The sequence below is a fragment of the Tachyglossus aculeatus genome, chromosome 5 (assembly GCF_015852505.1).
Source record: "Tachyglossus aculeatus isolate mTacAcu1 chromosome 5, mTacAcu1.pri, whole genome shotgun sequence".
Taxonomy (NCBI): Eukaryota; Metazoa; Chordata; class Mammalia; order Monotremata; family Tachyglossidae; genus Tachyglossus; species Tachyglossus aculeatus.
The window spans coordinates 59711145-59727653 of NC_052070.1; the positions used below are offsets into that span (position 1 = coordinate 59711145).

The following is a 16509-nucleotide window of genomic DNA, read 5'->3' on the forward strand; positions in this document are numbered from 1 at the left end:
GTCCATCACCTCGCCTCCTCCTACCTCACCTCCCTTCTCTCCTTCTCCAGCCCAGCCTGCACCCTTCGCTCCTCTGCCACTAACCTCCTCACCGGGCCTCATTCTCGTCTGTCCCGCCGTCGACCCCCGGCCCACGTCCTCCCCCTGGCCTGGAATGCCCTCCCTCCACACATCCGCCAAGCTAACTCTCTTCCTCCCTTCAAAGCCTTACTGAGAGCTCACCTCCTCCAGGAGGCCTTCCCAGACTGATCCCTCCTTTTCCTCTGCTCCTCCTCCCCTCCCCATTGCCCCCACTGTTGGGTAGGGACCGTCTCTATATGTTGCCAACTTGTACTTCCCAAGCGCCTAGTACATTGCTCTGCACACAGTAAACGCTCAATAAATACGATTGAATGAATGAATGAAATTTCCCCAACTCCCTCCCTCTGCTCTACCGCCCCCCCCCCACAGCACGTTTATATATGTACATATTTATTATTCCATTTATTTCATTAATGATGTGTACATATATAAAATTCTACTTATTTATATTGAAGCCTGTCCACTTGTTTTGTTGTCTGTCTCCCCCCGTCTAGACTGTGAGCCCATTGTTGGGTAGGGATTGTCTCTATCTGTTGCCGAATTGTACCTTCCAAGTGCTTAGTACAGTGCTCTGCACACAATAAATATGACTGAATGAAGAAAGGAAAGGCTTTGCTAGAGAGCGAAAGCAATTCTCTGTGTGTTTGATTTAGAAACGGCGATCGGTACGAAGGAGGATGGGTCCTGGACCGGTGCCAGGGGCACGGAGCGTGGTGCTCAGCCAACGGAACCACTTACCAGGTACAGGGCCCGGGGCTAGTAACTTGCAGGTGCCCCACTTTAGAAAAAGGGGACTCCTGGACTGCTCTCTAAAGTGTAAGTGGTTGCTTCATCATCACCATTATCGTTCTCACCCTCCTCATCATCGGAGGAGAGCACCTCCAACATCAGGAGCACTGGAGCGGTGACTTCCATGAGCAGAGTTCAGTCCTGGGTGTCTTCTAGGTGCAGTGCTCCGGCCTGGGGGCCTGCTGTGTGCAGAATTCGGTCTTGGAGGCTTCCTGTGTGCAGAAATAATCCTAAGTGCCTCCTGTGTGCAGAACCCAGTCCTGTGTGCCGGATGAACCTCTTCCACCCCCACTCTGTTCTACAGAGTCCCACAGAATAATGATGACATTTATTAACTACTTACAATGTGCAAAGCACTGTTCAAAGTGCTGGGGAGGTTACGAGGTGATCAGGTGGTACCCTGGGAGGCTCACAGTTTTCATCCCCACTTTACTGATGAGGTAACTGAGGCCCAGAGAAGTTAAGTGACTTGCCCAAAGTCACACAGCTGACAGTTGGTGGAGCCGGGATTTGAATCCCAGCACATAGCCCCCTGGCCATTATACAACATGGAGAAGAAGCGTGGCCCGGTGAATTCATTCATTCAGTCATATTTATTGAGTGCTTACTGTGTGCAGATAGAGCCCAGGGCTGGGAGACTGGGATTCTAATCCAGGCTCTGCCACTTGTCTGCTGGGTGTCCTTGGTAAGGTCACTTCACTTCTCTGGGCCTCAGTTGCCTCATCTAGAAAATGGGGATTAAGACCGGGAGCCCCATGTAGGACAGGGACTGTGTCCAACCTAGTTAACTCGTCTCTACGCCGGTGCTTAGAACAGTGCTTGGCAGACAAATAATTGCTCTCCCCCACTTCAAAGCCATATTGAAGGGACATCTCCCCCAAGAAGCCTTCCCTGACTAAGCCCTCCTCTTCTCCCACTCTCTTCTGCACCACCCTTACTTGCTCAAGGAGCAAGAATGCATGAATGAATGATGAATGAAGCCTTCATCCTCCCTCCCATCCCCGCAGAACATATGTATATACCTGTATTTATCTGTATTTTATTTATTTATTTATCTATTTATATTAATGTCTGACTCCCCCTCTAGACCTTTAGCTCATTGTGGGCAGGGAATGTGTCTATTTGTTGTTATATTGTACTCTCCCATGTGCTTAGTACAGCGCTTTACACACAGTAAGCGCTCAACAAATACGATTGAATGAATGAATGTCAAGCACTGTTCTAAGCGCTTTGGGGGGATACAAGGTAATCAGGTTGTCAATCAATCAATCAATCAATCAGTCGTATTTATTGAGTGCTTACAATGTGCAGAGCACTGTACTAGCACTTGGGAAGTACAAATTGGCAACATATAGAGACACTCCCTACCCAACAGTGGGCTCACAGTCCCACTGGAGTCCCACTGTCCCACGTGGAGCTCACAGTCTTAATCCCCATTTTGCAGATGAGGGAACTGAGGCCCAGAGAAGTTAAGTTGAATGAATGAAGCACTTAACAAGGGCCATAATTATTATTATTTGTTAAGCACTTACTTTGTGCCAGTCACCGTACACCCCAGCGCTTAGAACAGTGGCTGGCTCAGAGTCAGCCCTTAACAAATACCGCAATTATTATTATTACTATAATGATTAGTACGAAGGGAGGAATATTTCTCCGAGACGACGGCCCTGAGCGAAATCTGGAGGGCAGATTTGGTCCCCCACCCGTGTCTTCCACCGGAGCACATGGTCTGTCGAATCTTATTGGTCCAGGAGCGTGAGAATGCCATTCATGCATTAAGGCAGGAAATAAGAAGCGGCTCCCGCTGACTCCCTGTGGGTTAGCACGTCTGTCACACCCCATCTCCCAGAACTTCTTGCAGGGGCAAGGTACGTATTCCCCATCCTCCCTTCGCCCCCGCAGAACAAGCGGTCACGGAAATGGCCGGAAGTTTTGCCGACCCGATTGCGGCTTGAAACCATCATCATCATCATCAATCGTACTTATTGAGCGCTTACTGTGTGCAGAGCACTGTACTAAGTGCTTGGGAAGTGCAAATTGGCAACATATAGAGACAGTCCCTACCCAACAGTGGGCTCACAGTCTAAAAGGGGGAGACAGAGAACGAAACCAAACATACTAACAAAATAAAATAAATAGAATAGATATGTACAAGTAAAATAAATAAATAAATAAATAGAGTAATAAATATGTACAAACATATATACAGGTGCTGTGGGGAAGGGAAGGAGGTAAGATGGGGGGGATGGAGAGGGGGACGAGGGGGAGAGGAAGGAAGGGGCTCAGTCTGGGAAGGCCTCCTGGAGGAGGGATCATGTCTAGTATTTCTGCTGTACTCTTCCAATAGTTTCGGTGCTCTGTGCAGAGTAATTGCTCAATAAACCTGTCTACATCCCTATATTTTCCCTCGGGTAACCCATTATTAACCATCTACCTGCACAACTTTCTGTGGGAATGATTTCCATAAGCCTAACCTCCGCTGGATGAAATGTGTTTTCTTTCATTTTGTTTCAAATGAAGCACTTTCGAACTGCAAACAATTGCACTCCATCATCCCCTCACCCCCATCCTATTATTGTAGGATTTGAGCAATTCTGAATTCCAATCAAGAAACATATGCGGTCGATGGTTTGAGCCCTCCTGGGCACCCTTAACACTTCAACAGTTGAGCTAAAGAGAAGCAGAGTGTCCAGGACTGGACATCAGAGGACCTGGATTCTAATCCCGGCTCTGCCCCTTGCCTGCCGTGGGGCCTGGGGCAAGCCGCAACTTCGGCAGGCCTCAGTTTCCTTATCTGTGTAGTGGGGATTCAATACCTCTTCTCCCTCCCCCTGAGATTGTGAGCCCCATGAGGGGCAATGAATGTCTCTGAGCTGACTATCTTGTCTCAAACCCCAGTGCTTGGCACGATGCTTGGTGCATTGTAAGGGCTTAAAAAATACCATATTTAAATGGAAAGAATGAATTGAATTGGATCACACACATCTTAGTTGCAGCTGACATTGAAGCAGCATGGCCTAGTGGAAAGAGTTTAGTCCTGGGGGTCAGAGGACCTGGTTTCTAATGCTGACTCTACAATTTACCCGCTATGTGGTGGCTCAGAGGCTTGAGAGTCAGAGGTCATGGGTTCTAATCCTGGCTCCGCCACTTGTCTGCTGTGTGACTTTGGGCAAGCCACTTAACTTCTCTGGGCCTCAGTTCCCTCATCTGCAAAATGGGGATTAAGACTGTGAGCCCCGCGTGGGACAACCTGATTACCTTGTATCCCCCCAAAGCACTTAGAACAGTGCTTGACTCCTAGTAAGTGCTTAACAAATACCATCATTATTATCCAGAGCTTAGAACAGTGCTTTGCACATAGTAAGCGCTTAATAAATGCCCTCATTATATTATTATAAGTTACTTCTCTGCGGTTGTGAGCGTGGAATTTGTCCATTGTACTGTACTCTCCCAAGCGCTTAGCACACTGCTGTGCGCACAGTAAGCGCTCAGTAAATACAATTGACTGACTCCCTTTTAGACTGTGAGCCCACTCTTGGGTAGGGACTGTCTCTATATGTTGCCAATTTGTACTTCCCAAGCGCTTAGTACAGTGCTCTGCACACAGTAAGCACTCAGTAAATACGATTGATGATGATGATGATGATGACTCAGTTCCTTCATCTGCAAAATGGGGTTTCAATACCTGTTCTCCCTCCTACTTCGACTGTGAGCCCCATGTGGGACCTGATCATCTGGTGAGCCCATTGTTGGGTAGGGACCATCTCTATATGTTGCCAACTTGTACTTCCCAAGCGCTTAGTACAGTGCTCTGTACACAGTAAACACTCAATAAATACAATTGAATGAATGAATGAATGAATGAATCTGGTATCTTCCCCAGTGCTTAGTGCAGTGCTTGACACAAAGCAAGCGCTTAACAATTATTATTATTATTCCTGCTAAAAGCTATTCCAGGTTCCCAATCTGAGGAGTTAAGGAGCAATCTTAGTTGTGACCCCCTGAGCCCTAAGCAGGTCACAGGTTTGACATAACTCATTGTGGGCAGGGAGTTGTGTTGTGTCGTAATAATAATAATAATTGTGGTATTTGTTAAGTGCTTACTATGTGCCAAGCACTGTTCTAAGCACTGGGGGGATACAAGGTGATCAGGTTGTCCCGCGTGGGGCTCACAGTCTTCATCCCCATTTTACAGATGAGGTAACTGAGGCCCAGAGAAGTGAAGTGACTTGCCCAAAGTCACACAGCTGACAAGTGGCAGAGCCGGGATTAGAACCCATGACCTCTGACTCCCAAGCCCGGGCTCTTGCCACTGAGCCACGCTGCTTACAGTACTCAGTTGTACTCTTCCAAGCGCTTAGTACAGTGCTCTGCACACAATAAGCTCTCAGTAAATACAGTTGTCCAATAATAACAATAATAATGGTATTCGTTAAATGTTTACAATTTGCCAAGCGCTGTTCTAAGCGCTAGGGTTAGCGCTAATCAGCTAATCAGGTTGGACATAGTCCCTGTCCCACGAGGGTCTCTCCATCTTAATCCCCATTTTACAGATGAAGTAACTGAGCCACAGAGAATGGAATGACTTGCTCAAAGCCACAGAGCAGATGAGTGCCAGCTTGTACTTCCCAAGCGCTTAGTGCAGTGCTCTGCATACAGTAAGCGCTCAATAAATTTGATTGAATGAATGAATACAATTGAATGAATGAATGAATGAGTGGTGGAGCTGGGATTAATAATAATAATAATAATAATGATGGCATTTGTTAAGCGCTTACTATGTGCAAAGCACTGTTCTAAGCGCTGGGGAGGATACAAGGTGATCAGGTTGTCCCACGTGGGCTCACAGTCTTAATCCCCATTTTACAGATGAGGGAACTGAGGCACAGAGAAGTGAAGTGACATACCCAAAGTCACACAGCTGACAAATGTCAATGCATTGAGCGATTACGGAGTGCAGAGCACTGGACTGAGTGCTTGGAAAGTACAGTTCGGCAACAGATAGAGACACCCAAACCACAGGCAAAGGAGGAATCTCAGAGAGACAGTGCTAACGCGGCAGGCGCCTCCTTCGCCCCTTCCTCACTACCACATTAATCTGACTTATCCTATCCCACCTTGATTACTGGATCAGCCTCCATGCTGCCCTCCCTGCCTTCTATCTCTCCCCTCTCCAGTCCATACTTCACTCAGCTGCCAGATCATTTTCCTCCAAAAACGTTCAGTCCGTTTTTTCCCTACTCCTCCTGGAGAGGGGTTGCCCATCCACCTCCACATCAAACAGAAACTCCTTCCCACGGGCTTTAAAGCACTCAATCACCTTGCCCCCTCCTACCTCACCTCTATTATATGTTGCAAACTTGTACTTCCCAAGCACTTAGTACAGTGCTCTGCACACGGTAAGCGCTCAATAAATACGATTGAATGAATGAATGAGCTCCTGCTTCATATGTGACACATAATTACTGCCCCCCGTCCACTTCCAAGCCTTATTGAAGGCATCCTCCTCCGAGAGCCCTTCCCTGACTAAGCTGTTTCCTTCTCGTCCACTCCCTTCTGTGTCACCCTGCCTTGCTCCCTTTACTCATCCCCCTTCCCGGCCCCACATCACTTACGTCCATCTCCATAATTTCCTCATGCATATTAGTGTCTAGAATGTAAGCTCGCTGTGGGCGGGGAATGTGTCTGTCACAATCTTGCATTGTACTCTCCCAAGCACTTGGTACAGTGCTCTGCACACAGTAAGCACTCAGTAAATACAACTGAATGAATGATGGAGTGCCTTGTTGACAGGAACCAGGCAGCTCGTGGGCACTGACGGCCACTGAGGTTCAGGTCCTTCTGATTCCCAGGCCTGCTCTCTACCGAGCAGCCCATGCTGCTTCCTGACGGAACCAGGGCACGTGACATCACCCTCGTCGGTGGGATTTCAGGATGAGGCCCCCGTGGGCTTGGAGTGGACCGGTTAACAGTTGAGACCCGGTCAGCGATGGAGTGCTCAATTAGCTCCACACTGTGAGCTCGTCGTGGGCAGGAAATGTGTCTGTTTATTATTATAGTGGACTCTTCAAAGCGCTTAGGACAGTGCTGTGCACCCAGTAAGCACTCAATAAATACAACTGAATGAATGGTTGGATGGCTGGCTGGCTGGCTGACTGGCTGGATGGATGTTGTGTTGTACTCTCCCAAGCACTTAGTACAGTGCTCTGCACACACTAAGCTCTCAATAAATACCATTGGCCGATAATAACAATAATAATTCATTCATTCAATCGTATTTATTGAGTGCTTCCTGTGTGCAGAGTACTGTACTAAGTGCTTGGGAAGTACAAGTTCATTCAGTCATTCAATCGTATTCATTGAGCGCTTAGTGTGTGCAGAGCACTGTACTAAGTTGGCAACATATAGAGACGGTCCCTACCCAACAACAGGCTCACAGTCTAGAGGGGGGAAACAGACAACAAAACAAAACATGAGCAGAGCACCTGTCTAGCCACTCTGTTATACTGTAAGTTGGCAACATAATAACAGTATTTGTTCATGGTATTTGTTAATCGCTGAACGAGAAGCAGCGTGGCCTAGTGGAAAGAGCCCGGGCTTGGGAGTCAGAGGTCGTGAGTTCTAATCCCGGCCCTGCCCCTTGTCAGCTGTGTGACCTTGGGCAAGTCTTTGGGCAACTTCCCTAGGCCTCAGTTCCCTCATCTATAAAATGGGGATGAAGACTGTGAGCCCCACGTGGGACAACCTGATCTCCTTGTATCTCCCCCAGCACTTAGAACAGTGCTTGACGCATAGTAGGCGCTTAACAAATACCAACATTATTATTATGGATGAAAGCTGGAGAAGGTCGAAGAACCAGCCCAGGTGGGAAATAGCGTTGGCGAAAAATGAGCCGCGGTCTCAGCTTTTACGGCACAGTGGAGGCTTGGGACTTAGAGGTCATGGGTTCAAATCCCGGCTCTGCCAATTGTCAGCTGTGTGACCTTGGGCCGGTCACTTAGCTTCTCTGTGCCTCAGTGACCTCATCTGCAAAATGAGGATGAAGACTGTGAGCCCCCTGTGGGACAACCTGAACACCTTGTATCCTCCCCAGCGCTTAGAACAGTGCTTTGCGCATAGTTAGCGCTCAACAAATGTCATTATTATTATTATTATTTCCGCTAGATGGCAGTGGAGCACCTACTTTGAGGGGTATCCCACAGCCCCCCCCACCCCCCACCCCCCAATTTATCCTTATATAAGAGGCCGGTCTCTCCCTTCGCTGTTCCAAATCTTTAGAACTCGATTTGAAATGCACAATTAAAACGGTTCCGAAGTAGGGAAATACTTTGCACGGTTAAAATGTCTAAGCCCCTGCACTGGCCAGCAATGCTTCCTTGATTTATTTCAACCTCAAAATGGAGACTCAGCAATTTATGAAATAAGCCCCCCATAAAAGCGTGTTATTGCGGCTCGTCTGAGAGGCACGGTTTTGAGGAGAATGTACTCCAAACCACTAAGAACAGCGAGATCCACTGACCGGAAATAAAGCCCTGATTAATGGAGGTGGTCGCAGTTATATTGGATCATATAAATGCCTACCGTGTGATCGTTGTAAATAATAATGACGGTATTTGTTAAGCACTTACTATGTGCAAAGCACTGTTCTAAGCGCTGGGGGGATACACGGTGATCAGATTGTCCCACGTGGGGCTCGCAGTCTTTATCCCCATTTTACAGATGAGGTCACTGAGGCACAGAGAAGTGACGTGACTTGCCCAAAGTCACACAGCTGACAAGTGGCGGAGCCAGGATTAGAACCCATGACCTCTGACTCCAAAGCCCAGGCTCTTTCCACTGAGTCACACTGCAGAGTTAAGTAACAGACATCCTCTACCCTGCCCCAGGTGGGTCCTCTTAAGAAAAAATTCTGTAGGCCCGGGAAGAGTTGCTGCCCTTTGCAGATGCTAATCCCATTTCTCCAATCAAAGTGGCCTAGTGGAAAGAGCAGGAGCCTGGAAGGCAGAGGACCTGGGTTCGAATCCCAGCTCTGCCACTTGTCTGCTGTATGGCCTTGGGCAAGAAACTTCACTTCTCTGTCCCTCAGTTTCCTCATCTGTAAAATGGGGATTAAGACTGTGAGCCACATGTGGCACAGGGATTGGGTCCAACCTGATTATCTTTTATCTACCCCAGCCGTTAGTATAGTGCTTGACACTTTGTAAGTGCTTGACGAATACAACAAACATTATTATTATTATTAATAATAAAACTAATAAAAATAATCTGTGGTACTTACTGAGTGCATACTGTGTGCAGAGAGCACAATACAGTCAAGTAGGTAGACCAGATTCCTGCCTGCAAGGAGTTTTTAGCCTAGACAGCGAGATAGACATTAAAATAAATTACAGATGTATATGTGTAAGAGTACTGTATGGATGGGGCGAAAATTTCATTCATTCATTAAATTGTATTTATCATCATCATCATCAATTGTATTTATTGAGCGCTTACTATGTGCAGAGCACTGTACTAAGCGCTTGGGAAAGTGTAATACAACAATAAACAGTGGCATTCCCTGCCCACAATGAGCTCACAGTCTAGAGTGGGGGAGACAGACATCAATACAAATAAATACAATTATAGATATACATATATTTATTACTCTATTTATTTATTTATTACTCTATTTATTTATCACTCTATTTATTTATTATTACTCTATTTATTTATTTATTACTCTATTTATTTATTTATTACTCTATTTATTTATTTATTTATTTTATTTGTGCATATCTATTCTATTTATCTTATTTTGTTAGTATGTTTGGTTTTGTGCTCTGTCTCCCCTTTTTAGACTGTGAGCCCACTGTTGGGTAGGGACTGTCTCTATATGTTGCCAATTTGTACTTCCCAAGCGCTTAGTACAGTGCTGTGCACATAGTAAGCGCTCAATAAATACAATTGATGATGATATACACATAAGTGCTGTAGGTCTGGGAGATGGAGGAAGGGCAGAGGGAGCAAGTCAGGGCAATGCAGAAGGGAGTGGGAGATGAGGAAAAGTGAGTTTTAGTCTGGGAAGGCATCTTGGAGGAGATGTGCCTTCAATAAAGCTTTGAAGGCGGGGAGAGTAATTGTCTGTCGGATTTAAGGAGGGGGGACGTTCCAGGCCAGAGTCAGGATTTGGGCCAGGGGTTGAGATGGAGGCACAGGGAGAAGGTTAGCACCCAGAGTAGCTAAGTGTATGGGCTGGGTTGAAGAAAGAGAGAAGCAAGGTGAGGTAGGAGGGGGCATGGTGGTGGACTGCTTTAAAACCAATGGCGAGGAGTTGTTGTTTGATACAGAGGTGGATAGGCAACCACTGGAGATTTTTGAAAAGCAGGATGACATGTCCTGAGTGTTTCAGTAGAAAACTGATCCAGGCAGAAGACTGAAGTATGGACTGGAGTGGGGAGGTCAGCGAGGAGGCTGCTGCAGTAATCTAGGAGGGATAAGGATGAGGGATTGTGCTAACATGGTAGCAGTTTGGATGGAGAGGAAAGGGTGGATTTTAGCGATTTTGTGAAGGTGGGACCGATAGGATTTGGTGACAGATGGAATATGTGGGTTGAATGAGAGAGAGGAGTCAAGGATAACGCCAAGGTTATGGGCTTGTGAGACAGGAAAGATGGTGCTTAAGGGGTACCGACCCAAGTGTGTTAGGCGATGCAGAAGGGAGGGAGGGAGAAGCAGCGTGGCCTACTGGATAGAGCACAGACTTGGGAGTCAGAAGGACCTGGGTTCTAATCCCGGCTCCGGCATGTGTCTTCTGTGTGACCCTGGGCAAATCACTTCACTTCATCTGTAAATTGGGGATTAAGACTGTGAGTCCCCATGTAGGACACAGACTGTGTCCAATCTGATTAGCTTGTATCTGCCCCAGTGCTTAGTGCAGTGCCTGGCACATAGGAAGGCACCTAAGAAATGCTATAAGAAAAAAAAAGTATGAGGGCTTTGTCAGGGAAGGCTTCTTGGAGGAGATGTGATATTTTGGAGGTCTTTGAAGAGAGGGAGTGGCAGGGAGTTCCAGACCAGAGGGAGGATTCATTCATTCATTCAGTCAGTCAGTCAGTCAGTCAGCCATATTTATTGAGCATTTACTGTGTGCAGAGCACTGTACTAAGCGCTTGGGAAGTACAGGTTGGCAACATATAGAGACGGTGCCTACCCAACAACGGGCTCACAGTCTAGAAGGGGGAGACTGACAACAAAACAAAACATGTGAACAGGTGTCAAGTCATCAGAATAAATAGAAATAAAGCTAGATGCACATCATTAACAAAATAAATATGTACAAGTAAAATAGAGTAATAAATCTGTACAAACATAGACAGGTGCTGTGGGGAGGGGAAGGAGGTAGGGCTGGGGGGATGGGGAGGAGGAGAGGAAAAAGGGGGCTCAGCCTGGGAAGGCCTTCTGGAGGAGGTGAGCTCTCTGTAGGGCTTTGAAAGGAGGAAGAGAGCTAGCTTGGCAGATGTGCAGAGGGAGGGCATTCCAGGCCAGGGGGAGGACGTGGGCCGGGGGTCGACGGCGGGACAGGCGAGAACGAGGCCCAGTGAGGAGGTTAGCAGTGTTAGAGGAGCGGAGGGTGCGGGCTGGGCTGGAGAAGGAGAGAAGGGAGGTGAAGTAAGAGGGGGTGAGGTGATGGACAGCCTTGAAGCTGAGAGTGAGAAGTTTTTGCCTGATGCGTAGGTTGATAGGCAGCCACTGGAGATTTTTGAGGAGGGAAGTAACATGCCCAGAGCGTCTCTGCACAAAAATGATCCAGGCAGCAGAGTGAAGAATGTGGGCAAGGGGTCGGTAGCAAGACAGGCGAGATGGAGGTGCGGCGGGCACGTTGGCAGTAGGGGAACAAAGTGTGCGGGTTGGGTTGTAACAGGAGATGAGTGAGGTTAGGGAGGAGTTGGAAGAGCTGATCGAGTGCCTTGACTTTCCCTCATCTTCCTTGCCAGCCATACAAAGGAATGGTAAGAATGACGACCATTTACCTAGATTTTCTCTAGTTTGGAATTATTGGCACTTTCCTGCCCAAACTGTAGCCCACTGCCCACAACCACGTGGCTGAGAAGATGGACAAAGAGGTGTTCATTTGGTTTGTTTTCTGGAATTTGTGAAACGCTTACTAGGTGCCAGGCACTGTTCTAAGCGCTGGGTGGAAACAAGTGAGTCAGGTTGGACACAGTCCCTGTCCCGCGTGGAACTTACAATGGAAATAGGAAGGAGAAGGGGAGGTGGGCTCCAGGGAGCATCCCTGCCAGCTGGGTTCACCACAAGCGGGGCTGGTCGCCCATCATTGTGCCCACCTCCAACTGCCTGCACACTGCCCACTGCTGTGCCCGGGAACTTCCTCCTCCTCCTCTTCTTCCCCCTCCTCCTTGCTGACAGGCCTTTCTCCCTGAGCCAACTTAGCACAGAGCGGTTCACCCAGATTTCATTTCCAGATGATGATGATGATGGCATTTATGAAGCGCTTACTATGTGCAAAGCATTATTCTAAGTGCTGGGGAGGTTACAAGGCGATCAGGTTGTCCCACGGGGGGCTCACAGTCTTCATCCCCATTTTACAGATGAGGTCGCTGAGGCACAGAGAAGTGAAGTGACTTGCCCAAAGTCACACAGCTGACAATTGGTGGAGCTGGAATTTGAGCCCCTGACCTCTGACTCCAAAGCCCGGGCTCTTTCCACTGAGCCACGCTGCTGCTTCTTCCCTGGCCGCCTCACTGGAGTCAGGCCCTCAAGCAGAGACTTTTAAAAATAATAATAATAATGATGGTATCTGTTAAGCACTTACTATGTGCCAAGTACTGTTTTAAGCACTGGGGTAGATACAAGGTAATCAGATTGTCCCTCATGAGGTTCACAGTCTTAATCCCCATTTTACAGATTAGGTTAACTGAGGCACAGAGAAGTTAAGTGGTCCCATAGCTGACAAGCGTCGGAGCTGAGATTAGAACCCACGACCTCTGACTCCCAAGCCCGGGCTCTTTTCACTAAGCCACGCTGCTTCTCTAATAATAATTGTATTTGTTAAATGCCTACTATTTGAAAAGCACTGTTCTAAGCACTGGGCAGATACAAGGCCATCAGGTTGTCCTACATGGGGCTCACAGTCTTAATCCCCATTTTGCAGATGAGGTGACTGAGGCACAGAGAAGTTAAGTGGCTTGCCCAAGGTCACACAGCAGACAGGGCAGAGCCGGGATTAGAACCCACATCTTCTGACTCCAAGCCCATGCTCTTTCCGCTAAGCCACAAGCTGATTTTTTCTTGTAAGTACAACTACAAATGTTTCCAGGCTTTCCGTCATTCAGGGTTGCTGCGGCAATAGCAACCTGAGCATGGCGTCAGTAGACTGGCGAGTAATAACAACAACAACAATAATAATAATAATAATGGTATTTGTAGACTGGAGAGTAATAATAATAAAAATAATTATGGTATTTGTGAAGTGTTCACTATGTGCCAGGCACTTTTCTGAGGTGGATAAAAACAAATTGGGTTGGACATAGTCCCTGAGGTAACTGAGGCCCATAGAAGTGAAGTGACTTGCCTAAGATCACACAGCAGACAAACGGCAGAGCTGGGATTAGAACCCATGATCTTCCGAGTCCCAGGCCTGTGCTCTATCCACGAAGCCAGGCTGCTTCTCGATGTGGAAAGAGGAGCAAGGCCTAGTGGATAGGGCCTCGGAGTCAGAAGGACCTGGGTTCTAATCCAGGCTCTGAAACTTGTCTGCTGTGTGATCTTGGGCAAGTCGCCTAACTGCTCTGGGCCTCCGGTCCCTCATCTGTAAAATGGGATTTAAGACTGTGAGCCGCATGTGCGACGGGGATTAAGACTGTGAGCCCCCTGTGGGACAAGGATTGTGTCCAACCTGATTTGCTTGTATCCACCCCAGCGCTTAGTAGAGTGCCTGGCACATAGTGAGTCCTTAGTAAATACCACAATTATTATGAGGCAAGCAAGCTGCATCATCATCATCATCAGTCGTATTTATTGAGCGCTTACTATGTGCAGAGCACTGTACTAAGCGCTTGGGAAGTACAAATTGGCAACATATAGAGACAGTCCCTACCCAACAGTGGGCTCACAGTCTAAAAGGGGGAGACAGAGAACAAAACCAAACATACTAACAAAATAAAATAAGTAGAATAGATATGTACAAGTAAAATAAGTTAATAAATAAATAGAGTAATAAATATGTACAAACATATATACAGGTGCTGTGGGGAAGGGAAGGAGGTAAGATGTGGGGGATGGAGAGGGGGATGAGGGGGAGAGGATGCAGTAACTGCCAACTTCACAGTGAGCGACCGAGTCTCCAGCCCGACACAGAAAGCCACAACTGGGATGGCTAGCCCAGGGACATTTCACTTCCTCTTCCTTGGAATGCCCCATGGGTGATGCCAGCCAACCAGTCAGTCAGTCAATCGTATTTATTGAGCGCTTATTGTGTGTACTAAACACTTGGGAGAGTAAAATGCAACAAAAAATAGACACATCTCCTGCCCACAACAAGCTTACAGTTTAGAGGGAGGGACAAACAGTAATATAAATAAGTAAATGAAAGACGGATATATGCACAAGTGTCGTGGGGCTGGAAAGGGGAATTAATAAATGGAGCAAATCAGGGTGATGCAGAAAGGAATGGGAGAAGAGGAAAGGGGGACTTAGGGAAGGCGTCTTGGAAAAGATGTGCCTTCAATAAGGCTTTGAAGAGGTGTGAGGGGAGTACAGTGCTCTGCACATAGTAAGCGCTCAATAAATACGATTGATGATAATTGTCTGTCGGATATGAGGAGGGAGGGCATTCCAGGCCAGAGGCAGGATGTGGGCGGGAGGTCAGAGGAGAGATAGACACGAGATCAAGGTAGAGTGAGAAGGTTGTCGGTAGAGGAGCGAAGTGTGCGGACTGGGTTGTAGTAAGAGAGTAGCGAGGTTAGGTAGGAGGGTCCAAGATGATTGAATGCTTTAAAGCCACTTTAAAGTCTATATAGCACTGTACTAAGCACTTGTGAGAGTATAAAAATAGAGTTGGTAGACACGTTCCCTGCCCACAAGGAGCCTTCAGTCAAGAGGAGAAGGCAGGCATTAAAATAAACTACGGATATGCAGGGAATGTGTCTTCCAACTCTGTTGTATTGTACTTTCCCAAGCGCTTAGTACAGTGCTTTGCACATGATAATAATAATAATAATAATAATAATAATAATAATAATAATGATAGTATTTGTTAAGTGCTTACTATGTGCAAAGCACTGTTCTAAGCGCTGGGGGAATGCAAGGTGATCAGGTTGTCCCATGTGGGGCTCACAGTCTTAATCCCCATTTTACAGCTGAGGGAACTGAGGCCCAGAGAAGTTAAGTGGCTTGCCCAAAGTCACACAGCTGACATTTGGCGGAGCCGGGATTTGAACCCATGACTTCTGACTCCAAAGCCCATGCTCTTTCCACTGAGCCATGCTGCTTCTCTAGCAGCACATAGTAAGAGCTCAATAAATAAATAAATTGATCAAAAAGTGCTGTGGGGCTGAAGGTGGGTTGGAAATTGAGTGCTTAAAAGGTACAGATCCAAGTGCATAGATGACACAGATGAGAGAGGGAGTAGGAGTGATGCTATCCAATCAGTGCTATTTATTGAGCCCTTACCACGTGCAGAGCACTGTACTAAGCACCTGGGAGAGGATAATGCACTGGAGTTGGCAGACACCAATTCTGCCCTTGAAGCTCACAATCTAGTGAGTGGTTACAATCTCAGTGATCCACAACCACTTTTTAAAAACAGGGTTCCAGAGGGCTAATGATTCATTACTGGTATTTATGAGGTGCCTGCCGAGTGGCTAGCACAGTGCTAAACACTCGGGAGAGTACATGAGTATGAGAAGCAGCATGGCTTAGTGGAGAAGAGCCTGGGCTTTGGAGTCAGAGGTCATGGGTTCAAATCCTGGCTCCGCCACCTGTCAGCTGTGTGACTTTGGGCAAGTCACTTCTACATCTTTTCCTGCCTGGTCCGGGTGCAAGAGCAGATAATAAGCCTTCTAAGGTCTTGGTAAGTCTTAAAAAGTCCCTTCCAATGGTTCTGGTTCTATATTGTGATTGGGTCTTGATTTTCATGTGGTTATGGGAGTGCCTTAATAATAATAATAATAGTACTTATGGTACTCATTAAGTGCTTAGTATATGCCAAGCACTGTTCTAAGCACTGGGGTAGATACAAGTTAATCAGGTGGGATATATATGTATATATGTTTGTACATATTTATTACTCTATTTATTTATTTTACTTGTACATCTCTATTCTATTTATTTTATTTTGTTAGTATGTTTGGTTTTGTTCTCTGTCTCCCCGTTTTAGACTGTGAGCCCACTGTTGGGTAGGGACTGTCTCTATATGTTGCCAATTTGTACTTCCCAAGCGCTTAGTACAGTGCTCTGCACATAGTAAGCGCTCAATAAATATGATTGATGATGATGACGATGGGACTCACATTCTTAAAATTCTGACACGATGTCAAATTTGGGTTTGCGATGCCCCTGGGAGAAACTCTACAGGATGACAAGAAATCGAGCAACCAGGGGTGCCCTACAACGCAGGCAGCTCAAAATGTTTCCCCCCAA

The 16509-nt window shown here is 46.9% G+C and overlaps 1 protein-coding gene across 1 annotated transcript in view; it reads left to right on the plus strand.

Moving 5' to 3' along the window:
* Positions 1–16509, plus strand: part of MORN1 (MORN repeat containing 1) — a 242664-nt gene that overhangs the window by 16539 nt on the left and 209616 nt on the right. Inside the window, 1 exon segment of the mRNA XM_038747309.1 lies at positions 735–822. Coding sequence (XP_038603237.1) covers positions 735–822 — 88 coding nt within the window.